Below are 25,204 nucleotides of genomic sequence, written 5' to 3' on the forward strand. Positions count from 1 at the left end.
AATCAGGACTGCTACGGCAACGGGCGGAGGGACTGATGGGCTTCTGTGCGGGAGCGGGCGGACAGACGGACTGGGTGCTGTATGGATTGGCTGCTGCAGGAGGGCCGTAGCAGACCGACTAGGTGTTGACAGGCAGACAGACCAAGTGCTGCGCTCACGCCGCGCCTACTGAGGAAGAAGGCGGTGGCTGCGCCGCCCCCGCGCTCCCGTTTGCCGAGCGCGCCCCCGCGCGCAGCCGCACTGCTCCAAAACAGTTTGTTGCTCACGTCGGAGAAGCCGCTTCCGTTTCCAACGACGCATTCCGGCCACACCTGCCCTTGCCCGTGCTCGAACCCCGGCTCCGCTGCCCGACCCACCCGAGGAGGACCCCGCGCTCTGCCGCCCCACCAGGCCATGTCCGAGGAGGGTAAGGGCCCCGGGCGGCCACTCGCCCCGCAGCGGGAGGCGGGCGGGACGCGGCGCCGCCAGGGCGCGGTGGACGCTCTCCCATGGTTCGGAGCAGCCCCAACGCCGCTGCCGAGCCGGCCGGGCCGCGCCCACCGCGCCCGTCGCGATTCGCCCGTTCCCGCGCGCCGAGCGCTGCCATTGGCTGTTACTCCTGCCCGTCGCCGTCGCGTCATGGCCGGCGGGGGCGCGCGGCCGCGGGACCCGCTGGGCGGAGGGGCTCGGGCGCGCTCCCGGGGAACCCCTGGCGAGCGGATGTTCCTCGGGGACCCTCAGGGAAGTTGGTGCTCAGGAGTAGGGTCGTCCAGCTACAGTTTGGCTGCCTCATGGTGTAGGTCAGTGCTGGGGGGGAGGGGGAAGTAGTGACGAAATCCTGGGGAGACTTCGGTGTGGAATAGCGGGGTGTCGGCCCTGGCAGGTTCCCCCAGCGCTGCAGTTACTGAGGTACAAAACCTGAGTACGGCAGAGATGAGTGATGCTGCTAAAGTGAAAGGCCTGACCTAATGAACTTCCCGTTGGAATGCAATGCTCAGTGCAACCTAAGTGCCTTAGAGGTGTATGGGTTTCCTGTATTTCGCGTCAAAACAGGTTAGTTTCTGTCAGTTACGTGCTGCACCTCGCCCTTCCGAGAAGTGATGTTTATACGGACTCACGTCAGTTTAAGCTCATTTAGTTTGCGGTCGCTGTCACAGACCTACCCACTAAAGAAGTTCCAGTTGTGTCTTGCTCAGATGCCCAATTTCCTTGTGTAACTTCATGGTTCAAGGAACTTCTCTGACTAAGAAATAGCCAGTTCACCGTGCAGTCATGCAAGTGCCAGCATAAAGTGCCAGCATAAAGACTGAGATGTAGGAGCATGGGAGCATAGCAATCCTGGTACTGCTCCTGGTTAAACAAACATGTATTTGTTGATCCTTCTCCTTTGTCCTCAACTCTTTGGTCTCCTGATTGGCTTTGTCTGTAACTCAATAGTCTTAACAAATATTAAGTCTGTACTAATTCTTGGCAATAGAAAAGATGTGCCATTAATTCTTTTCTGCAGTCAGAAGTTTCAGAATGAGCTCAAATCTTGTTAAACATCAGAGGTCTCTGAAAGAGAGTTGTTTTACTTTGAGTTTTGGTGGTTTTGGCATCACAGTGATCCAAATATGAGACCTAAAGCCACAGGAAGTATGGTTTTATTATATCTCTCCATAGTAAATGGTTTGTATTTGCTTAACATTTGGTTCTGTTGTCTTAGTTTGTTGCAAATTTCACTTATGCAAATTCTGACAACAGCATTCTATATTAACTGTTCCTTCAGTGTTCAGAGGCTGAACACTGTGCTAGAGTATTCTGATGTCTCTGATCCCCGACAGTCTATCTAGATTAAGGACAAAACTATCAGAAGTATGCTGAATTCAAGGATGTGACTTGAAGTAGGTGCAGTCAATTTTTTTTTTCTGAGTGCCATATTTGAGCATCTTTGTAAAATCTAGTTTGTCTTACACATAGCTTCCATGGCTGGCTGTTGCATCTGGGACTATTGAGATCATGATTGCCTATATACAGAAATGTGTCTAACTGAACTCTTAGAAAATGAAGAAAAACCACTGGATTTCTGTGAAAAGTTTGATTTGGTGATTTTGCAAGCAGCCCTCCAGGAACTCTGTAGTAGAGGTTTGGATAGGATTTAGTACAAGTTGGTGCTTTCAGCTCTCTGATCCATCTCCCTTTACCATCCCGTACTTGATGGTCACCTACATTTCTGTTTCTCCAATAAGTGAGAGCATTCATCAAGTAATGTCTGACTCAGTACAAGTCCTTCCTTATCCCACTGGCTTACGTGATATATTTAATTAATAACATACCTGGAGAAAGAAAAATAGTCTGTCAGCTTGTCTTCAGGCTTCAGCTGATGCATCAGATCCAGTTGTATTTCTGTGCTTGTAGCTTCCATTATTGTAGTGTGCAGAAATTTGCTTAAAACTCTCAGATATGTCTGCAGTGAGATGGAGTTAATAGCCAAATGATTACCTAAAGCTGTGATGGGATGATACCAACCCTGAAAGGCACTGGTGTCCCTGGACTCTCCGTTGTGTTGGTTCGCTTTTTTGTGTATGTTAGTGTAAGTGTCACAGGATAAAATAGAGCAGGATCTAACTGTGATCCAGGGTGATGCTAGCTGTCTCTCCTTTTGTGGGTTAGTTTAAACCCAGCTAAATTCTTTATTTATTTGAGTAGGGTTACTTTGCTTTATTAATTTTGGTAGGTAACTCATAGTTGCTACAGAGTTTTTTTGGACTTTTATGTTTTTGTTTTTAACTGCCTTTGAAAGAATCCAAGTTTTTTTATTTGTTTGCTTGGTTTTACTATTTCTATATGTTTAATACCGACATCTTTCAATCTTTAAATTATTTTAGAGAAAAAATCATTCTTTCTATCTGTGACCATCTGTGTCCTGTGTGTGGTGTCATTGTGTTTATGTCTCAATTTTCTTTATGTTGTAGTTTGTATTCATCTTTCATCTAACATTTCCTTTATCTGTTTGAGAACAGCTATGTTCAGCAATGGGTAATGGAAATTAAAAGTCCTGGGGATGAGGAGGACTTTGGCCACCATCTGAGAAGTCAAAAGTTTTGAGGGACTAATGCTTGTGGCTGCATTGCTTCTACGTCATTGTGGAAATGTGTTGTAATTAATTAGATGTGGTTGGGGATTTTTGCTTTTTTTTAGTTGAGGTGGCTTACCTTTCCGTGTTTTCCTGTTTGGTTTATATTTACCCTCCAGCTGTGAGTTGCTGTAGCTACCAACTTTGGAAACACTTTCTGCTCATAGTCCACTGCACCACTGAAATTCTGATTTTAAAACTTATGTCAGGGAGAGTAGTAGAGGGAAGACTGGGATTTGTGTTCAGTTTAAACCAGTTGTAGAAACTCTCCTGACTTCTGTTCATACTGGCCTTCCTTTAGTCCAGATGGAGCTGCTTTGACTTTGCTGTCTCTTTGTTGTGTTCTGGTTCCACAGAATTTTTCCCTCTTCTATACCTGTTCCTCTGTCTGCTGTAGATTTGAGTGGCATAGTTGCTGATCAGGTAGGCTTGTTTGGCTGCCTTATTTCCTGTTGGCCAAAGTGAGGCATGAGATTTGTGGCAAAGATTATGAATATACAGATAAAGTCTGTACTTTGTAGGGTTGCATAAATAGCATACAACGTGTGTCACCTCCTCTATTTAGGGATAGAAAGATGATTGCAGGACAGCAGAGGCCCAGCTGTAAGTAGGACGTTTGTCAGGCCATGCACTTATCTGGCATACTGGTTGGGGAAGTTGCCAGAGAGGATTCTGATCCCTTCTGCTTCATTGCAGATGCCCTTTTCCTGACTCTTCATTAATTCTCTTCCTAAGTAGGTAGAATACTAAATGATTGTCAACAAAAAAATTTGTGCCTGTGAGGCAGTTAGTTAATTCAACACCTGCTAATAATTCCTCATGTGAGCCTGCAATGAACTTCAGTCAGTGAATCACTGAAGTGTTTTGCTAAAAGCTGCACCGTAAATTAAGTTTGTGAGTAGTCCTGTTGTTTACTTTCTATGCAGCTGATGAAAACTGTCCAAAAACTGTTCTTAGTTGCAGCCTCAGCAGCATATCCTACTTTGTGTCCACTCAGCTAAACTCCTTTGTGCTGGTCAGCTCTGCCCCAGGTAGCTTTTTGGCTTCTTTCACAACTATAAACAATGCTGTCAACTGTGTGGCAGTAGATTGGTGTTTCTGAACAGACCCTCAGTTTGGGTAAGTCTTTCCTAATCTGATGACAGCCAAATCCAAACCCTGCCTGTCTTATTTCTTTTGGATTAGACAGGAGTATTGGCCAGAAGGAAAACTGAATGAACTGGGGAATTCAGCTTAATTGAAGCAGAGGGAAGAGAGCAGGATTTGGAGTGAATTGGAGAGTAAAACCCCAGACCACTGTTACACTCATACAGTTCTGATTCATTCCTGGACCTCGGTCCATCCTGTGCAATGAACAGGATAGAGATCCTGTGTTACATATAATTAGAGTGACATTATGCATGTGTGCTGGCTGAATTTAAGTTTTATTTCCTAACTTTAGTGGTTCACGGTATGGTTACTTCCATTAATTTGTTTCATGAAGAAAAAATTCCACTCCTTTCCTGATCCTGTCAAAACCACCAGATCTAGCAATAATAACTGTAATACAGTTATTCTGAAACAGGAACATTTTTCTCTGGATGTAGTGTGTTTAATTGGAAAAAATTTGGTAGTGCAGATTTGCCATTTGGTGTTCCTGTATGATGTCTCCTTGACAGCTGATGTTTGGTTTGACCTGAATACCAAATACACAGTTGGGATTTATAGACTGATTTGTTTCAAGTGTGTTAAGCAAGGCTTATTTATGAAAGATTAATTTGGTCTGGAAGTTTTAGTATTTTTTTCGTGTGCTTGAAAGTGTAAATAGTGGACTTTGTAGAAGTTCTACTGGCTTATAACTGTTACTTTTGAAGCTGGACACTGTAGGAAGAATTGGGTACTAAGTAGTTTCAGGAATCCCACCAACTAAGCAATAGTAAACTGCTTCCCTTCTAGTGAGTGTTAAAACCTCAGTGTATATTTTTAAAAGTGACTTTGCATTTAGTCACTAAAGTGAAACTGGATTTAAAATACTGAGGTAGTGCTAGATGTGATACAGGCACTACAGTTGTCATCTGAAATGCAGAATGGTGTATTTTACCTGTTTCTCTTTCTGAATATGCTAATAGATTACATATGTGTGAAGTCTGAAGATGATGTTGAAGCAGTGATAATGGACCATGGAGAACATGGACTGTCTACACAAAGCTGCATGTCAGTGGAACAAAACTGTGAAGGAAACAGTGCTGTTCACCACGTGGGTCAACTTGCCTATGGTAATTACTGATAATTTTTATTGTGATGTAATAGTTAATGGCTAGTTTTAAGGCTGTGTGTTCAGTGCTGCTCTGTTGAATGCTTTCTATATTGGCCATACCTTTAAAACACGATTTATTAGAAAGCTTCTTCAGACAAATTGCTTGGCAATGCATTTAAAAGAGGTATCTTTTAGTTATTACTTTGCAGGTCTTTATATGTAGTGAACCCGCTAAAATATTTTGTATTATGTTATATATGATATATTACATTTTAAAAAGACAGCTTTTTACTGACTTATGAAGTAAATGTATCTAGGAATGAATTAGGAAGTAATTTGGAAAATAAATGTAATGGAAAAAGCTAACCTAAAAAATTAGGGGTTTAGATAAACTGCTGTCATGGTTTGAGATTCTCCAAAATCCTAATTCCCTAGTCCTAGCCCCCTGTCACATCTCAATCCAATGGGAGATGGGTTTTTTCCAGACAAAACACACCAGACTCCAAATGGGGAAAGGGAATACATTACAATGACTGTACAAATAAATATCATAATGCATTATACACACGATCACAACTATCTCTACTGTGACATAAGCATTTTACAATGGATCAGATCTCCTCTCCCCTCCAAATAAAAGTCCAGGAGGGAAGAAGGACAGATCCCTTCCAGTCTCTAAGCAGGAGTGTCTTCTACAGCAGCAGTCATCTGTTCTCTCCACATGCAGCAGCTGATAGCTGGATCTCTGCCAGCACTCACGAGGGGGTTATCCAAGCCCCCTTGGCCCCCGTCGTCTCCAAAATGAGGGTCTTCTCTTCCGTGGACTGGGTAGCAGGGACAAGCTCGCGTCACCACGTCATATCACGAAGTGCAGGGGCATCTTCGTGAAAGTCCCTTCCTCAGGGGTTCACCCCTGAGTCAGAACATCTTGGGCAGCATTCAGTTGCAAGCCTTTGCCTCAAGAGTTCTACCAGAGCTCCTGTGCTCCGTCTCAGGCTTCCAGGCTTGTCAGCAGCAGCGGGGGGGAGGGGGGCAAGGTCAACTCCCCCCGCATTCCTTCTCTGTCCCGGTCCAGCTTCAGGACACTTTTGAGCTTCTTAGCTCCTCTCTCTCTCCGGTACTGCTGTACTCCAAGGCTCCTCTCAAACAGGAGTCCATCTACTCCTCCTTTCTCGGAGGTCTCAAAGGAGTTTGGGAGGGGTCTGGTACAGTTCTTACCCCAAACTCTGTCTCTCTGCTGCTAACTCTCTTTCTTCGGACAACACTGTGTCTCTCCTGCTTGGCTGTAATGCCTCTGCCGCATCTTATCTCTTCTGGCTCTGTGCCACCGTTTCTCCGGTCAGTGCAGTTCTGCTGCTGCAGCTCACAGTGAAGAAACATCTCCAGGTTCAGTTACAGACACTTAGTCTAGCTTAACACTGTTCCAAGTCTCTGCAGCCCCCCCAGCCGGGGCTGGGAGGGGGGCCAGAGCCCTCCAAGGGGCTCCGAGCCCCTTCCTTGTGACTCTACAACATGGCCACCTCTCTTCTTCAACAACCAAACTACAACTCGTCTCTTCCGGTCAGCTTGTGGAATGTTTACATTTTGCAGGAGCGCTTATTGGACAAAACTTCAAAACTTCCAGGGGTTACCACCCCTTGGGGGTTACCACTTTCTTAGCTTCTGGGGGAAAACAAGGTTCAAACCACGACAACTGCCCAGTGCCAACTTAGTACTGGAGATACTGATGCGTAATGATAGTACGATGGTTGTTTAAGGTCATAAGTTATTAGCTGTATGTAGCCTTTGGTGATTGTCTCTAATTCATTGTATTTATTTTAACATGCAAGATCAAAGTCTCTCAGAAATCTTAGCCCATGCTTCACTGGCCCAGACAAAAATAATTCATAACTGTTACGAGCATTTAGTAATTCCAGTAGCAGTATTACCAGTGAGGAAAATGACTGTAACTAAGTGATGGCACTTACTAGTTTGGGGGATTTTTTTTGTTATTCAGCCAATTGACTCTATAGAGAATCTCATCAGTATTTATCTTCACAAAGGCAAGTTACATCTGTTTTCTAGTGTTGTTGGGTGTTTCTGAGAACCTTTAGTCTTTTTGGTCTCGCCTATGGATACATATCTGGCAGAGCAAGCTCAATATCACTAAGACACAGATCTATGTCTTTATTTCTCCCCACCAGCTGCAGAACACTTTTATTTCACTTTTTTTCTTAGCTATTTATGCCCACAAACTCAGTATCACTTTTGCTGGCACTTTTTTAGGTCACTGTATTCAGGCCTATATCTAAATTTGGGAACCTCATTATGCAGACCATTAGTTTAACATAAATGTAATATGCTTAAAATGTGATTTCAGGGATGTGATGTTTCTCCAGGTGAAGTGGCATTCTGGTTTGGCTGCAGGAAGTGTATGAAATCTGAGGGACTGTACTGTGCCAGTGTGTTAATCCTGCAGCTCTTCTCCTTTCAACATGTCCTCTTGCCTCTGTTGGTGTTGGTCCCACAGAGTGCTCTCTGTCGTATCCTGAGCTCTCAGTTCTGAAGGTGCTGAGTGCTAGGAGATGAGTGCTGGCTTGGCCTATGTGACAGACATGGAGGCATGAGGTGGTCTGGGAAAGGAACCAAATTCTGGAGCTGGTTGGGGGAGGGTAGATAGGTTTTAATCTTCACCTTATGTATTTTTATTACCCGGTTTGTGATTTCAAAATTATGTTAACTATACTAGTTAAATCTACCACAGATCTTGCCTAGGTTGTATCTGCCAGCTCTGCTGAATTTGTCTGGGCTTTTAAAGCAAGGAAAATTTTTTTCTGGCTTATGATACTGGATATATTTGTACTTTTCTGTCCTGCCCCTGGCCCTTCCTCTTCTGCTGTGTAGAAGAAATGCAGTTGTCTTTGCTTTTCAGTATTTCTCTTAGCTTGTCCCAGTCTCCTGGGATTATTTTTCTCTTCACTTCTGAGATACTAGCTCTAGTTTTCATCTGGGACATGAAATTAGTTCCATTATTTTGCTAAAGTGGTAAGAAGTACCCTTGTAACTTTTCTCATACAGCCCCATTTATGTGGGAGGAATTTACTGTAGCTGTCCACAAAACTTCCTCACCATACCCTTTCAGCTTGGCCTATGCCAGCTGAAAACTTCATCATGGCAGAATAATATGGTAGAGACTTGGTGTTGCCTTTTTATGCCAGATGCTCTTCTTATTATTTCCAAGGTCTTGTTCAGCTTCTTTATTTGTGTTTTAATATATTCTCTTTTCTGTATCTTGTTATCTATATAGTGCTTGGCCCATCTCTAGCTAAAATATATAGAATTCAAGGGAAAGGAGTTACTTTTGTCTGTTTTTCCTTCCTCCGCTTATAAGAGGATTTTATTTCTTGTTAAAAGAGCTGCTATAGCCCTTTCCTGAAAATCTGAGGTAGAAGCCTGTAACTGATGTACAGACAAATTTGGCAGTAGAACCCTTTCTCTTCATTGTGAAAATCCTTTAATATTCTTCAATTCTGGCAGGTCTGGCAATTGTGTGGACTTCAAAAGAATTAGCACAGAGCTAATTCACACTGGTAATGGCTTTTTAACTATGCTAGGCCCACAGGTGCAGAGGTGGAGGCATTCTGTCTATCACTTATGAATAGTTTGTGTTTGGTAATCCCTGACCTGGAAGAGGTCTTTTCTGTTGCACAGTGTTTCAGTATCAAAACTGGAGGGAACCCCATAAATGTAGGGGGGGCGACAGCTGAGGACTGAATAAATGGAAACTGTGTTTTATATCGTGGGTGTATTGCCTGAATTTTCAGGGAGCTGGTTGTGTTGGGGTTTTGAATTGGACATGGAAATTAGAACAGAGAATCGAGGGAAAAGCAAGGCAAAATGAAATGGAGGCTGTAGAGACTTTGGAAGAAACAAATTAAATTTATCATTTCTGATCTAAATGAATTGGATTAATAAGTGTTTGAAAATATGCTGCTAAAGAAATTTGAAATAGCCAAGCAGTTTGAAAGTTAAAAAAAAAAAAAAAAGAGGGTGACTGTGCCTGTTTTTACTGTAGTAAAATGCTAAATGCAGTGGGAAACTTGCTGTTGTGCTTTGCTTTCTCTTCACTTTCCCAGGAGGCGAAGGCTTACCGCTGCTAACTGATCAAATGGCTTCACAAATGAGCCATTCTACAATGATGCAGAGAGGAAATGGTCACAGCCCTGAAAAAGTGGATTTTGTGGTTTTGCGTAATAAAAGAAAACGAATTTGTCCTACTGTAGTGGAACAGAATGAGGTATGTTTCTCCAAACAGTAGCTCTTGATTTTGAGGTCAATTTCAGTGTTATTTGAAATGTCACTTTTCCTTCACTCTTGTATGATCATTGGATGACATCCCAGTGAAGAAGATAAGCTGGATATCCGTGCAGTGCTTGAATGCTTCTAGCAAGTCTCCAGCCTCTCATTCTGCAGTCTGTATGCACATTCAGGGTTACCCTGTCCCAGATGCAGAATCCAACACTTGTCCTTGTTAACCTTCATATGGTTAGTGATTGCCCAGCTCTCTGATTTGTCCAGATCTCTCTGTAGGACCTCTCTGCCTTCAAGAAAGTCAGCAGCTCCTCCTAGCGTAGTGTCGTCGACAAACTTGGTTAGTATTACTTCTAGTCCTGCATCCAAGTAATTTATGAAGATGTTGAAGAGCACAGGGCCCAATGAAAAAAATAAAAATATTGTCGATCAGGTAGTAGATGAAATTAACCAAAGTCCTACATCCCTTTCCCAAAAGCAGAAAACAGTTGATAGATTCAACAACTTTCATGTTCCAAAGTTTCTTAGGAACAAGGCTGTTAAACCACACCCTGTGGCAATGCTGTATTTAAATTAAAAATACTTCTGAGGGCACCTTCTGCCAGTTCTACACCAGGATGACACCGATACGTGTCGCACAAAGCTCTGAGGAACCCCACTAGTGACAGGTCTCCAGTCTGATGTTCCTCCATTCACTGTTACTCTCTGTGCTCGACGCGTGAGCCAATTGCTCACCCACCACAGGATGTGTTTATCCATCTGTGCGAGAGACAGTATCAAAAGCTTTACTGAAATCCAAATAGATTACGTCAACTGCCTTCCCTTCATCAACCACATGGAGTCATCTTGTAATAAAAGGAAGTTAACTCTGACAAGCAGGACTTTCCCCTCATGCTGGCTGTGACTGATGACTGCTTTGTCCTTCAGGTGTTTTTCAGTAACTCCCAGATAGTCTTCTCCATGATTTTACCAGTCACTGAAGTTCTACCTGTTGTAAACAAAACAAAAGAAACATCCTCCAGCCTTTCTTTTTTAAAATAAGACCTGATTAGTTTTAAAAAATAGGAAGAAAAAACCCAGAGACACCACCAGCAGACTCCTTACTCCTGCCAGTGTATGGTGCATGGGAAAGGCACCCATCCAGTAAAAGAAAGATGTCAGGATTGTCCAGGTGGTGGCGCCGTTCTTCCTGTATAAGAGCAGTTTACAAGCAGGTTCTGCTTGCAGTTATACCCATTGAGATAAGCACTTTTTTTAAAATGGTTTATTCAGTGTAAAAATATACATGAAATCTCATAATTTAGACTCATATTAGAGTTCTTTCCCAGTCTAAATGATTCTGTGATTACATAAGCCTGGCTGTATAGTATGTATAGTTAAATGAGAAAGTTATTGTCAAATAAAAACACATTTTATATATATGTGTATACATATATATATGTGTGTGTATATATATATGCGTGTGTGTGTGTGTGCGCACACGCACACACACACACACACAGAGTCCCTCTAAGATACTCAGCTCAAGCTGAGTTCCAAGTTCCAGTTATTCTGTTGTTGTACCATGCCAAAAATACTTAAAGGAGCCAGAGGTCTGAGGCTCTGCTATGACAAGCCCATTGTCAAGTCCGTAAGGAAGCCTTGTCTGGCTGTGAAAGTGAGGTGTGCAGGGAGTCAAGCCGGGCCCCGTCAGCTCACTGGAACCACCTTCTGCAAAGGGGCTTCAGTCCCAGGAGTGAAAGTCTCTGGTGTTGGAATATGACTGCCAGAGTGGTTCCCAAATGGTCAGACAGGAAAGTTTCCTTAACACAACAGTATATAAATAAGCCGACTGTGTTAAGTCTTGTTTGCTTGGGCTCTCCTGTAACCAGGGGAGGGAATATAACTACAACTAAAAGTTTCCAAGTTGGATTCCTAGGAAGTTCTCCCCGCAGTTTATATTTTGAATACTTCCTTTATTCAAAACATTAAATGCTCTTTATGTTATTTCCCAGATGAGAAACAGGGAAGAAGAATATGAAGATAGTGACAGTGTCATTTATGAGTATGAATCAGACTATGAATGTGTAAGTTAATTTTGTTTTGTTTGACTGACTTTGAAAAGCTGCTTTGGGATGTATGTTTTGGAGTAGACTGAAGTAACATGTGAGATTTCAATTTGGGATTTATTTGTTTAATGTGATATCCTAAGCCTGTGTATGTATTAGTAGCTTACACTCTGTTTTGTTTTATTTCTATGAAAAAGGAGAGTATTGTATCTAAAGCTTCCTATGCTGAATATCAACAGATTACGCTTATGGAGATCCTCAGTTATTGCCAGGTATTTTTTTTCTTTATACCTGAAATGTCATTTAAACAACTTTAGTTAAACTTCAGGAAGATTTGTATTCTTTATGTGACAACCTGTGACTTGATCTTTTCCAATTGTTCACTTTTTAGTTGCCCACTTCAATATTTTCAATGAAAAACGACTCTCCTTCATATTCTCTGAACTTTTCACACTATAGCTGGCAAGAATACTTTACAAATATTAAGCTTTTATACAAAATGTAAACTCTAGTGATTTACTGGGAGGACCTTCACAGTAATGGGAAAGATGACTATGATACACACCCAGCTATTGAAAGTATGTGTTGCTTGCCAAAGGTGTGCCAAAATTCTACTAGAGTTGTTTTTATGACTTCTTTCCTTTTAACTTCTGAAGCAGTAGCATGTGAGATTGAAAATAACCACACTGAAAGCTAAAAGCACCCCATATTTATGCAGGTGAGCACTTGTGTGACAGGGGTCACAGTATAGAGTGAAAGACATTCCAGCTGTGCTTTAGGGAAGTCAGTTTATGAGTGGCTTTTAGCCAAGTGTGAATGTCTTTTAAGTCTCCTTAAGTAATACATTCAGGAATGTGGTGGATGGAGGTTGACTAAGACTGTGTGAGTAACAGTCTTGCCAGTCTGGGAATGTGTGCAGTAACAAATAGCATTAAGAGAAACTATAGCCTCTTTTGCTGCCTACAGGCACCTTTCCATCTCCTTCACTTCACTGTTATCCCCTCCTCTCAGTGGCTCTACACTAGGGCTACATGAAGCCTTTTTATAACACCTGTACTGAGCTCCTGAGCTTTCTCTTGTTTAGACTTAACAGTCCCAGCTCCCTCAGCCTGTTCTCATAGGAGAGACATTCCCATCTCTTCATCTCTTTCATGGCTCTTCACTGGTCTCTCTCTAGTACGCCCATGTTTCTCTTGCACTAGGGAGACCAGAGCTGGACTCAGCACTTGACATGTGGCTTCACCAGTGCTGAGCAGAGTGGAAGGATCACCTCCCTCATCTTGCTGGCAATACTTTGCCTAATGCAGCCCAGGGTACCATTCTCCACCTTTGTTGCAAGGGCACGTTGCTGACTCACATTAAACTTAATCAGGATCCATAAAAGGATGAGGAGATCCCAGATCCTTTTTTGCCAAGCTGCTTTTCAGCTGGGTGGTCCCTGGCATGTACTGGTGCCTGGGGTTGTTCCTCCCCAGGTGCAGGACTGTGCACTTCCCCTTGTAGAACTTCATGAGGCTCCTGTTAGCCCATTTCTTCTGCCTGTTGATGTCCCTCTGGACAGCAGCATGACCCTGTGGTGTATGAGCTGCTTCTGCCACTGTTCCAAGTCCCTGTAGCCCCCCAGCCAGGGGCTGGGGGGGACCCAGTCCCCAGTGGGGCTCCTGCTGCTTCTCCTTGTGGCTCTACAACATGGCTACTTCTCCAACTACCACAACTACAACAACAACTACCCTACTTTTCCGGTCTGGATGATATGTTTATATTTTGCAGAAGCGCTCATTGGTTCAGCCTCAAGGGTCACCACCCCCTGGGGGTTTACCATTTTATAACTTCAGGGGGAAAACTGTTTTTCCCCCACCACACTGGGTCCCCTCTCTCATTCAGCAGCGGGCTTGCACTTGCCCTATCCCTCTTTTTGTCACCTGCATACCTACAGAAGCCCTTCTTGTCTGTGGCATCCCTGGCTACATTCAGTTCCTTCCAGTTGGGACTTGACTTTACAGACAGGATTTTTCTAAATATTTCCCATTGGTGTTAGAGAAATCAATATTTCAGTGGCTGCCAGTAAGGCTTTTACCTGTGTGTTTGGAAACTTATTAGGACTTAAAATAGTGTATCGTAATACCTAATGTGCCTTAGAGCTTGTCAGAAACTTGTCAGTGTATCATAAAACATGAAAATAGGTACAAATAAAATATCTGCTGGAAGCAGTGGGAGCAACCTTCAAGTGCCAGCTGCCTTAGAGTCACAAGAGTAAACTTCTCTGAGAATTTTTACTGTAATATTTACCACTGTTACTTGCATTTTTTGTCTAAATTGATTTTTAATATGATTACAGAATGTGTATATTATCTACAGATCTTAGCCAGTTTTAGGGGGGGAATTTACCTTTTAATTGAACTTTCTGGTTTCTTTAGGTTTAGTTTGGGTTCTTGTGAAACAGTACTGTTTTCACTCTTACATTTGTCAACAGGCCATGTATGATGCCATTCAGAAACTGGATAAAAAATTTGACGTGCTTCATCGAAAGGTCTCAGAAATGCAGCATACTCGTGTAAAGCCACTGTTGCTCAAACCTGTGAGTATTAAAGACCTAAGACATTTTTTCTTTAATTCACTCATTTCCTCTGATGCTTATTGAAAAAAACAACTCTTTCACTAAGATTAGTAGCAAAGTAGTAGACTTAGAATCTATTTCAGTTAAATTACTTGAGATTTCTTACTATTCACCAGCTTCTGACTCCTGTGTTGTTATTGACTGGTGGTCACAGATTGGTAGTGGCCCCCATCAAATCCAGGATGCTGTGATAGATGCTGTAAAATTCTGTTTATATTGGAATGAACAGAAATTAATCGTGTAAGTACATCTTAAACTTCAGTACATTGCTCTTGTACCTTTGCAACATGTGATGTGTTGTCTTACTGGTTTCTGCAGTTAAAAGAAAGTTTAAGCATCGGTCAGACTGGTTCAATTGACTAACTGATTTTTAGATCTCAACAATGTGTTGTCATATCCATTACAGTCTAGAATTTATTATTTTTCTTAATAAAAGCACCTTTTTCAATGTTTTTAATAAGGTTTGATATTGAGTACAAGCTATTCATTTTGTTCCTAAATGATCAATCCACTGTTAACTAAGGAGACACAATGTTAGTACTTCTAACAATGCTCTTTAAAAGGAAAGCATAACAGATAATTTTTGAAGAAGGTCATAAAATCCATAATGACCTTTTTTGTCAACAATACTGCAAAGCTTTTAATGTGGCAGAGGTGATCCTGCTGTCAGGAGATGTCAAGACAGCAGTAAGGCCAGTTGCTTTAAGGGTGGGTAAAAGCAATGAATTTCTCATGCATCTCAGCTATCAGAAGGATACTAGGTTTTATTTGGGATGTGGGGTTTTTTTTGACTCCAAGCTTTTACTGTCCACACATACAAAACCATGAGATCCAGGGAATAAACTGATTTTTTCACCTACCCATGAACCCCATGAGACCTCTGTGCTCTTACCCTCTCCTCTGATCATGTGGGATGGCAGCTGCTTTAATGTTTGGCTTAAAAGTGACCTGCACTGCCTTTTTTTTTTTTCTCCAGGGTTTTATCACTATAAGCTTGTAGGATGCTATCTGCCAACTGTTTAAAACCAACAGGAATGCTGTTGGTTTTTTTTGTAGCTTTACTATTGTTGTGTCTGTGAAGGGCTAAGCATATAAATAAGGAAAGGTTTGTGGTAAAGGTATGTTTTTTTTATTATATGAATTCCAAAAGCTGGAAAAACAGCCAAGCTTTCAGATACGTAAGCCTTTCTTCAGGTCATAGATTTTTTTAATATTATAAGGGTGAAATATAATGGGATTTCTGAAAACATGCAAACCAACCCACCAAAAATTAAACAAAATAAGAAAAACAAACCCACATGTGTCATCTACATTTGGTGGCTACCGACTTGTGTTTTGAAGTAGAATATATGCTTTGGGGATCATATATTTTTTGATAAAAGTACTCAAAGTGGTGAAAAACTTAGCCTATCTCTCAGTTTGTCTTAGTTTCTTTGGAATCTTCCATTGTAGATGAGATCTGCATGTTTAATGTTTTCAGCTAGCAAGTAAAGAAAGAAGAGAAAGTGAATTTTTTTTTTCTTCTTTGAAAGGAAGCTAGTGTGGCAGTGAAGGCATACCTTGAAAATTCATCAGACTGGGTCAATGGCTGAAAAATTTTAGATTTTATTTTGCCTATTTACCTTTTTATAGAACATCTTTAAGAACCTTTACAAAGTTTTTCTCACTATATATTTGTCTAGAAAGCAATTATGCCAACACTCCACATGGAAAAAAACTGAGAAAGGTTGAAGCTTATCAGATAAATTCTTAGTGTTGCAGCTACAAGTGAGAATAGAGGAAAGCAGAGAGAAGGCTAAAAAGTAACAGCTCTGAGTTAATGACATTGACTACTTCAAGGGAGTATGCTGCCAATAGCATAATTGCTAAAATTTAGTTTTCCTGGTTTGCTAAAAAGAAAATAAAAAATGACCAGCTATGTCTAATTTAACCTTTTAATTGTTTTCTGAATCACGTTTCCAGAAACCAGTTGGATTTTCATACAGAAGTTCCAGTCATTTGCCCCAAGGAAAAATAAGAGTACAAAAATCCATGGAAAGGGACTTAAGTCTTCATCTCTCTTCACCAGGCCAGGGAAGGCGTAGTCCAGTTGTAAGGGTTCCTTTACAAAATGGCCATGCTCAAGTCAATTCCACAGTAAAACATGCTCAGCAGAGTTTTCAGTTTGAATCACAGCAGCCTGTTGGTAGGCAGAGCCCACCACTCCCCACTATAGTTTCAACACATTCATTGCATTCATCATACACAGCAACTAATGAGATGCCTGACCTTTCACCACAATCAAATCTTGCACCCAGTATTGTGGAAAGTACTGTCAACGTTGCATCTTCACCAGTGGCATCATCATCGATGCCAGCACCATCTGAGGCCAGTCAAGAAAATAATGCTGCAGTGGAGAACTACAGAAATGCATCTGGGGATGTGAATATTAGTGAAGAGCTACCATCTTCCTCAGTCTTCATCGACCCTAGCTTTGGTGAGTTCCTTCGTGATAAATATTCAGAAACAAAGGCTAAAAAACTGCTGCTAGTATTAAAAAGATATGCCTAAAGAAATTTCATTATCATAATTTAGCAAAAATAAAGGAGCAGAACTGGCTGACTGACACACATTTCTATAATGGAATACTGCTTAAAACTCTTGAAACAAACATCACAGAAATGTTTAATATACCAGAGATCACTGAAAAACCTCTGCAGTGCACATACAGTTGTATAGACTACTACAAGCCTGTGATTTACAGTAGGTGCTTTGAGTTCTTTTAAGACTAGATCCTCTTTTTCTCTCTTGAGACACTCGATGTAAACTTTTTTAACCTCTGTATAATTCATAAGTAATGTATGCGTGCTATGCATGTGTTTAAAAAGGCAAAAGAGATTGCCACTAAAGCTCAGTGAGGCATATGCCTGTAGGCACATTTTAAGAAAGCAATTTACCTGATCTGTGTGAAGGTAATACCTGTTTTCTTCTCGTGGAGGATTTTATCAGTGAAACATCCTTTCTATACTCAAATCCTCCAGTGTTTGATTTATTTTAAAATACTTAATTCCACAGAAAAAGAATAATTCCATGGATCATTGCATTATAATAAATATGCACATATAAAAATAGCACTGTGTCTTAAAAACTAATGTCTTTTTAAAGTATAAATGCCCTGAATTATGTGGAAGGCTGAGCTATGAGGTTTTTGTTGCTTTTGGTCTAAAAAATAAGGTCATACAGCTGAAGAACTGCATGAATAGTAGGTGAAATACTTGGATATCTATCTACAAATTTGTAAACAATGTATGTTTTAGCAATACTATGTATGGATATGCCATTCTTCGTGAGTCATTGTCTTGAAAACATACAAGGTATCTGCACCTGTGTAAAATAGGCCAGTCTGAACATTGTGGATTCCTGGGTGTCTAATGTATCTTCTTGGGTGTTTTGATTTCAGTTTGTTATGTTGGTGGTTAATGTAAATCAAAAAGATATTTCTGTTACCTTTCCAATTTAAAACTTCTTTTGGAAGAGCAAGGATAAGTAATAATATGTAGTAGAATTAACCATATCGAAGAACATATTCTGAGAGTACCATAGAGATCAAGAGAAAGAGTTTGAAAAAGTGTTCTGTTTTTAACAAGTTGCTTGGGAGTTTTAATTTTTTTTTCTTTAAATGTTTTTGTTTTACAAAAGAGTTTGTCGGTGACCCAGCGAGAAACGTAAAAGTTCTTGGAAACGATTTGGTGAAGGCTCGGCAAAAGACTAAACCGAAGTACGCCGCTCGCTACCTGGTTCGTGTCCTGTTCCCCAAGAAAACACTGTTGTGCAGCATTATGGGAGCGAGTGCACGAGGGCGCAGGACGTTGGATCCAAACAAAATTGCTGCAATAAGAGGTATGTTGCCTTTCAAAATGCACAGATTTACTTCTTTAATACTTAACAAAGTTTTTAACTTACAAGAAATCCTTTTCTGTATGTTTCTAGCATTATCTAGCAACTGGTGAACAGATAAATGCCGTAGTGGATGTGCTCTACTCTGCAGTGTCTTTTTGTTTTGAAAGTCCTACTTTGTAATTCTCATTGTTCATGTTTCTTCAACGTAGATAAAACAATTTGAATTTCTCTTGGTTTTGTGTGCTCCACGTTCATCAGTCATACTCGCTCTCTCTAAATTTTTCATTGCAATTTAGTTTGTGTTTGTGTGTGGCATGGGTTTTGTGGATGGGTTTTTTTGGTTGTTTAGGTTGTTTTTTTTATGGTCAGGGTATACTTGGGACAAACATTAACTGGTGATTTTTAAATACTCCTTCTCTTATGTTCAGTTCTCTGGATTGAGAAATGGTAAAGATGGGGAGAGTATTATTTTTTTAAATGTCAAGCCATTTACACAAATCCCATGGTATGTATGTGTTAAAGGGTTAAAAGAGTGAGATTATATAAGATGTGAAATGGTTGCAGCATTACCCTGTCTCTGTTCTTTGTGGGCTTTTTTTGTTGTTGTTGTTTTTGAAGGTTTTTTTTTAAGTTAGTATGATAAATCACACATTTCCCCTAATTCTACCAGGAAATACTTTATATAATAACATCATTCACAACACCTCAAAAAAGTATCATTGAACATCTTGAATTCATCATGCTGTTTAGCTTCAAAACATGAGTTTACTATCGCAATTCGTAGATGGAAATCTAAAGCTTCTAAATGGAGAACAGTAAACATGAAGCATTTCTTAGCTTGCGTTCTTTCTAAATTAGAATACTTCTAAATGCCATTTTATGTCATGAAACTTTAAACATTTTCTATATTTTATTTGTAGAATTTCTGGTAACTAACTTTCCAACCTATGATTTGAGTGAGCATGGAAAAGACTGGAAAACCTGTATCACAAATGTCAACGCTATGATCCGCTGTTTACGCTCTGAAACAAAAAGAAACTCAGGAAGTTCTCTTAAGGTGATAATTTTTTAAGTACTAAGTTTGTGCATTTTCTCAGATTAATTCTTTGAATTCCTCATCGTACAAGTGCTTTAATTGGAAATTCCTTGGGTTCTATCTCTGTGTTGCTCAGCACAGGCCTGCTGACTGTAGTGCTAGTTCCGTGTGGGAATACTGGAAGCATGTGCCTTTCTCTTGCTCTGCCTCTTCCTGCTCCTGCGTCCCACTGTTCAGTTAAGAGATGTTTAAGCATAGGATATGAAAGGGAAGGCACTGCAAATGTTGCCCAGACGTAGCGTCAGATTTGATTGAGAGGTTAAACATGTAGCTGGTAGCACTGTTTCACAAGCTTTTCTTTCAGATATATCCAGCCAGGCCTTTATGTTGACTGAAAAATAACTCCCAAAACACCTCCATTTACCTCTGCTTCTAAAATGCTCTTTGCATATCTCTGAATATTTATTATCTGTTTCACCTGTTATTTTCATGATAGAAATTCAGGAGTAACTATATTGCAAATATCTGAAATCTAATTTATACTAAATGTGATACAAACTGGAACACTAATTAGAAAACTGGTAGGTTTCTCCCGCTGCATATGCTAACCTCATTTAATGTTTCAGGAGACAGCTGAGGGGAAAGAAAAAGTGGCTGATGCTCCAGATACATCTCAATGTGTAGATTTAAGTTATAATGAAGATAGTGGAGGTAATTCACAAAACTCTCAGAAAATGACCAGCTCCACAACTGACACATCACAGAATTCGGGATTGGATAAGTTTCCAGAAGCTTTCCACACATCTTCAGTCAGGAAACAACAGTCTTTGGAACCGATGGGTAAATTAAGAACTTTCCATTTTCTGGAATTGTTTGTTACATTTTAAGTGGTCAGTGATAGGCAAAAGATGATACTGTAGGTGTAATTATGTAATAAAGGGATCTTCTGAACTATGTGACTCTTCCTCTTAAGGCAGTCATATGGTATATGTATAGTAAGTCTTCAAGGGAGCAAACAAAAACATTATCTTGCTAATAGAACATTTGTCTGTGTGCATCTACCAGTGTCCTGTAATGCATATCCACTGTAAGACTGGAAAATTCATCTTCAGATACTCTGTTCAGTTGTCCTAGCTTTTTTGTTTTATTTGGTAGGTATTGTACTTTAAAGGAGTAAGCTAGCTCAGAACATCTATGAAATGGTGTTGCAATTTCAGAAGAAAAGCACACCTTTCTGTAAAACTGACTCTTTAGGACAATAAAAATCTTAAAGCTGTCTTTATATTTTTAATGAAAGGAAAATATACTTTTACAATATACAAATGCATTGCGAAAAAATCCATGTACAGCATGGCGTAGAAAATCTCAAGGAAAATGAGCTGAGATTAGTTGCCCTTGGAAATAATTTATTTGCTTAGAATCACTTTTGGTCTATATCAGATCTGCTTCTGCACCCAACATTTGTTAGTCTGATCCCACAGATCTCCTTATTTTTTTTTTAGTGTTCGTAGTGAAGTCAGATTGAAGTAGTTATTCACTCTTTTTCTGTTTCCATTTACAAAATCTAAACACCACTGAAATAGCAGAACTTTTTTTACTCATGTAATCGGAATAGCATAATCTTTTCATGTGAGATGAAAACAAGTTAGAAAACAGTCATTAATAATGCAGGTTACATTGCTAGCATTGCTGAAGACATATCAGAAATACTGTTACATGGTTGTAAAACAGGGTTTTCTGGCTGCTTGGACATTTGTCTGTAATATGTTTCATTTTAGCTGTAGTGTTATGGTTCTGCTCTGTTCTTTCTAAGCAAGTAGAGTAGCTTCAGGGTAAACTTCTGGTGTTAGTTTTGGTGTAATACAGCTACTTTGAACCATGATCAGTGCTGGTTGAGTAAAATATCTCTCTTCCCTCCCTATCATCTTTTCTAGAACATCTTGGGAGCCCACAGCGCAATGTCCAGTTGCCTTTCTCAGTCATTTATGTAGCCAAGGGGAAGACGCGGCCAGAGCTGTCAGCTCGCTACCTAATTCGTCATATGTTCACTGAAGATGTGCTGGTAAAAAGCAATGTATATGGTAGTCTTGATCGTGGCATGAGCCCCCTGGATTCCAACAAAATTAATGCTCTCAGAGGTAAGAAAATCTCTGTTCAAATGGTAATATGGAGAAATTAACAAGAGTGATTAACTTTATAGTCTATAAACAAAGCACGAAACTCGAGAAATTAGTCTGTGAAACCATTCTGACAGGTATTAGTGCCAGCAGTGAAACAGATGGAGAGGATGTAGATGGAGTTATATTTTAATAGCTCAAGAAATTCTCCAGATCACAATGCTGGTTCATGTGAAAAAACTCCATTTCCATGACATCTGCTTAAAAGGGCAATGCAGTGGGAGATGGAAGCAGCGGAGGACATCTGAGATGATTTCTTAATATAGGGACTAGGTAGATCAAGCAGAGGTGTCATGCATAGCAGGTTTTGGTACCCTTCATAAAAAGGTTTGATGTGTGATAATTGGTGGCAGTATTGCCTGGAGAGACTACAAAATCCTGGACCTCAAGATTCTGAGTAAAGTAAAAGGTTCTGAGTAGGTTAGGAGAGCAGACTTCGCCTTACTTGAGAAATTCTCAGGTGGAAGCTTGTGAGAGACAGCTTTAAACAGGAGAGAAGCTCAGGGAAGTTGATAGGTCTTTAAGGACAGCATTCTGCAAGCACAAGAGTCTATCCTGACAGGAGAACTGGTAGAGCTATGGGGAGACAAGTTTGACTAAGCAGGGAATTTATAACTGACCTCTGGAGCAAAAAATTGTTTATGGAGATTAGAAACAAGGAGAGCTTTTGAAGTGAAACTTATTTAACTGTTGTGATTTACCTGTCAGGTAGCTGAACACCACACAGCTGCTTGCCCACCTTCTTCCCTCCTGTCGTGTTCTCCCTCTCCATCCCACTGGGATGGGGGAGAGAACTGGGGAAGAAAAAAAAAGAAAAAAAGCAAAATTTATGGGTTGAGATAAGACAGTTTAATAGGAGAGAAATGTAAGGGAAAATAATAATGATTATGATGATAAAAGAATTGGATTATGGAAAACAAGTGATGCACAGTGCAGTTGCTCACCACCCGCTGACTGATGCCCAACCACTTCCCAGGCAATGACCCCAAGCCAGCTTTACCCCTAGTTTATATGCTGAGCATGAGGCCATATGGTATGGAATATCCCTTTGGCAGTTGGGGTCAGCTGTCCTAGCTGTGCATCCTCCCAGCTTCCTGTGTCCCCCAGCCTGCTTGCTGGTGGGGTGGTGTGAGAGGTTGAAAAGGCCTGGACTGCTTAGCAACAACATCAGTGTGTTAATCAACATTATTCTCATCTGAAATCCAAAACTGTACTACCTACTAGGAAGAAAATTAACTCTATCCGAGCTGAAACCTTGCCTGGGAGCGTTGGAATAGTGTTAAAAAAGCCAAAGCTCACCTAAAGTTGAGATTTGCAAGGAATGTTCAGGACAGCAAGAAGAGCTTCTTCCACAGCATTACTGTGGAATAGTGCTCACTGAGTTAGTAAGGCTGCATATTTGACTAGTTACCTTCATCTGGAAGACACTCTTAACATGATACTAGGATACCATGGAGATATGATTTAGTCTTCGGTAGTTTTGCAAGAAGCAGGGAGTTGCACTCTGAGCCATATGGGTCCCTTCTGATTTGTTCTGTGATTCATCACACTTTTTTGCAACATGGATTTCCTAACAAATCTTGGAACTGCTTGTCCTCCATGTCTTGAATCTAGGAAGGTTGAAAGGGTTAAGATCCAGACAGTGCATGCTAAGAGCTCCACAGATGTGGCACGACTGCCTCTCAGGCTACAGCATTGAAGGTTAATAAAATGAAGCTGTCCTGTTTTGGTAGCACACACTTGTTTTGGCTTAATTACATCAAAAGAGAGTATATAGCTTGCATAAATAATTGATAACTCACTATTACATACTTGTTTATTCTTAGACTTCCTTCAGGAGAATTTTCCATCCTTTGATCTAAATGAAAGTGGATTTGATTGGAAGGCATGTGTGGCTGCCATAAACAGCACAATCCGCAGTCTCAGACATGAGCTTAAAAAGGCTACGGTTGGAATCCGCCAGAGAGCCTTGGCAGTGCCGTCATCGAGTGCAGAGTCCTCCAAGGAATCCCGCTTCAGTAAAGCCAATGGAAAGTAGCACTATCATGTCACGGATTGAAGCCCTCTAAATCTGGCTCAAATCTTAATTCATCAGGTTTTTATAAATTCTGTGTAGAAGCCTGTAAAATCGAGTTGTCCCATTAAACCGAATTGTCAGCAGCGCTTAATAGTATCACTTCATGAGACCAAAGTTAGCAGAAGACTTGGAAACCCTAACTCCTTGTATAAGTAGCATTTGTGCTCCTCAGAAATTACTTTCGCTGTTCCTTGTTGCATTTTCATTATTCATTGAATCTGAAAGATTAATCTGATTAGAAAAGATGCACTGTGCATCAGGTCAGCAGAAGCAGATGGAAAAGAGGAGAGGAAAGAATGGTCCTTCTTGGAGGACCAATCATAGCCAGCTAAGTTATCTAATTATGTGTGAGGAATGAAATTTGCTTTGACAATTGGATATTTCAAGCAAAAATATTGGAAAGGAAAAATATTTTTAATTGCATTTAGTTAGCTTGTGTCTGATTTTGGGGGTGTTTTCCAACCTTAATGATTTTGATTGCCTCCTGTAGCAGACTTTTCCGTAGGATAAGAGGCAGACAACCATCCATGTAAGTACAGTTGGAGTAGTGCTTTGCTCTGATTTATCTCTATGAAAGGGCAAAAAAAGCACCCAGAACAAACAGTTCAATGGTTTGTTGTTCAATGGAAACTATTTTTCCTTGATGAAATTTAAAGGTAATACTTCTTCAGGATCTTGAACTCCACTATACGGTCTCTGTTATGTGTTTTTCCAGCATCAGGCACTGTCCTGCCAGTGTCCATGTACTGGCAGACTGGTGTGTGAGTTTGCCTTGCCACTTGCATCATGTCTGAGCACAGTCTCAGAGGTCCAACTTCTTCACAGAAAGAAACTGCTCAGAAGACTGGCACAGAGAACCGATTTTACCTCTGAAATTTGAGGCAACAGTGGCTTCCAAAATTATGGCTATGTACATAGCAGAACTGTCCTCTCCTAGGCAAAGATTTCATAGTTTATTTGTTAGCAATAGGATAAAACAGTGAAGTTTATTTATTCTCACTTCTGTTCGTAACACGCAGTTATTTATTATATATAGCGTAGGACTGGCTTTTTGACTGTAAATTAGGATGTGCAATGGCCTTATAAGATATGAAATTAGTAATTTAAGTTCCCCCTGCCACCTCCTTGCAGAAGTCCTCTGTATGAATCAAGAAGTAGGCTGAATTTCTGATTTTCTTTTTTTACTAGAAATGTACTGCAAATTTGATTGTCTGGTGTGCTACTAACAAATTTTTCTGTTACTGATCTATACAGTATATGCCAAGAACTTTGGTGTGTGTAGATATTACTAGTTCAAAACCTTAGAAAAAGCCAAAAATGCTTATATTTTTTCAGTAGTTTTATGACTTTTTTTCACTAGAATGATATATTTATTGAATTATCTGTTTGGCACTGAAATCTGTAAAGTGTGGTGCATACCTGTCGCTTCCATATTGAAAAGAGAATTGAATAATTGAATCAAAGTAGAAATAATTTTCTTATTTCTGTTTCAAATGTATCAATTTTTGCTAAGTTTTATAAGATAAAATTACAGTATTTTGCTGTTAGGATGAAGTATTTTACAAATAAAACCATCACATATAGCTCCTTGACTACATATGTGTGTCTTGAGTATTTCTTGTTATTGTAGATCTACAGTTCAAGTACAGTTTCATCTGAAAAGATTCTTATCTCCTTTAAAAACCCAGGGCTTTGAGATATCTTCTGATTGAGGTGAGGTGATTTCCAAATTTAGACAGCATTAACTGAT

General features: G+C 40.4%; 1 protein-coding gene across 2 annotated transcripts; it reads left to right on the top strand.

The window, feature by feature from the left end:
- Positions 1 to 2: 2 nt before the first annotated feature.
- On the top strand, positions 3 to 23,657 carry BEND2 (BEN domain containing 2). Of its 2 annotated transcripts, none has more exons than XM_017812370.1 (12): positions 3 to 406; positions 5,203 to 5,349; positions 9,446 to 9,606; positions 11,615 to 11,686; positions 11,866 to 11,940; positions 14,142 to 14,246; positions 16,248 to 16,761; positions 17,964 to 18,164; positions 19,085 to 19,221; positions 19,827 to 20,040; positions 21,135 to 21,338; positions 23,204 to 23,657. In XM_017812370.1, the coding sequence occupies exons 1-12, from the start codon at positions 394 to 396 to the stop codon at positions 23,413 to 23,415; spliced, it is 2,055 nt and encodes a 684-aa protein (XP_017667859.1). In that variant the 5' UTR covers positions 3 to 393; the 3' UTR covers positions 23,416 to 23,657. The 2 variants fall into 2 exon arrangements, with proteins under 2 accessions (XP_017667859.1, XP_017667860.1); XM_017812371.1 differs by lacking the exon at positions 3 to 406 and adding an exon at positions 641 to 779.
- Positions 23,658 to 25,204: the final 1,547 nt, after the last annotated feature.

The sequence above is a fragment of the Lepidothrix coronata genome, unplaced genomic scaffold (genome assembly GCF_001604755.1).
Source record: "Lepidothrix coronata isolate B3197 unplaced genomic scaffold, Lepidothrix_coronata-1.0 Scaffold35, whole genome shotgun sequence".
NCBI classification, from domain to species: Eukaryota; Metazoa; Chordata; class Aves; order Passeriformes; family Pipridae; genus Lepidothrix; species Lepidothrix coronata.

Excerpts from the sequence above, each read along its gene's own strand:
- BEND2 (XM_017812370.1), top strand. Across the intron at positions 11,687-11,865 it reads ATGAATCAGACTATGAATGT|GAGAGTATTGTATCTAAAGC; the intron begins GTAAGTTAATTT and ends TCTATGAAAAAG. Across the intron at positions 20,041-21,134 it reads ACAGTCTTTGGAACCGATGG|AACATCTTGGGAGCCCACAG; the intron begins GTAAATTAAGAA and ends CATCTTTTCTAG.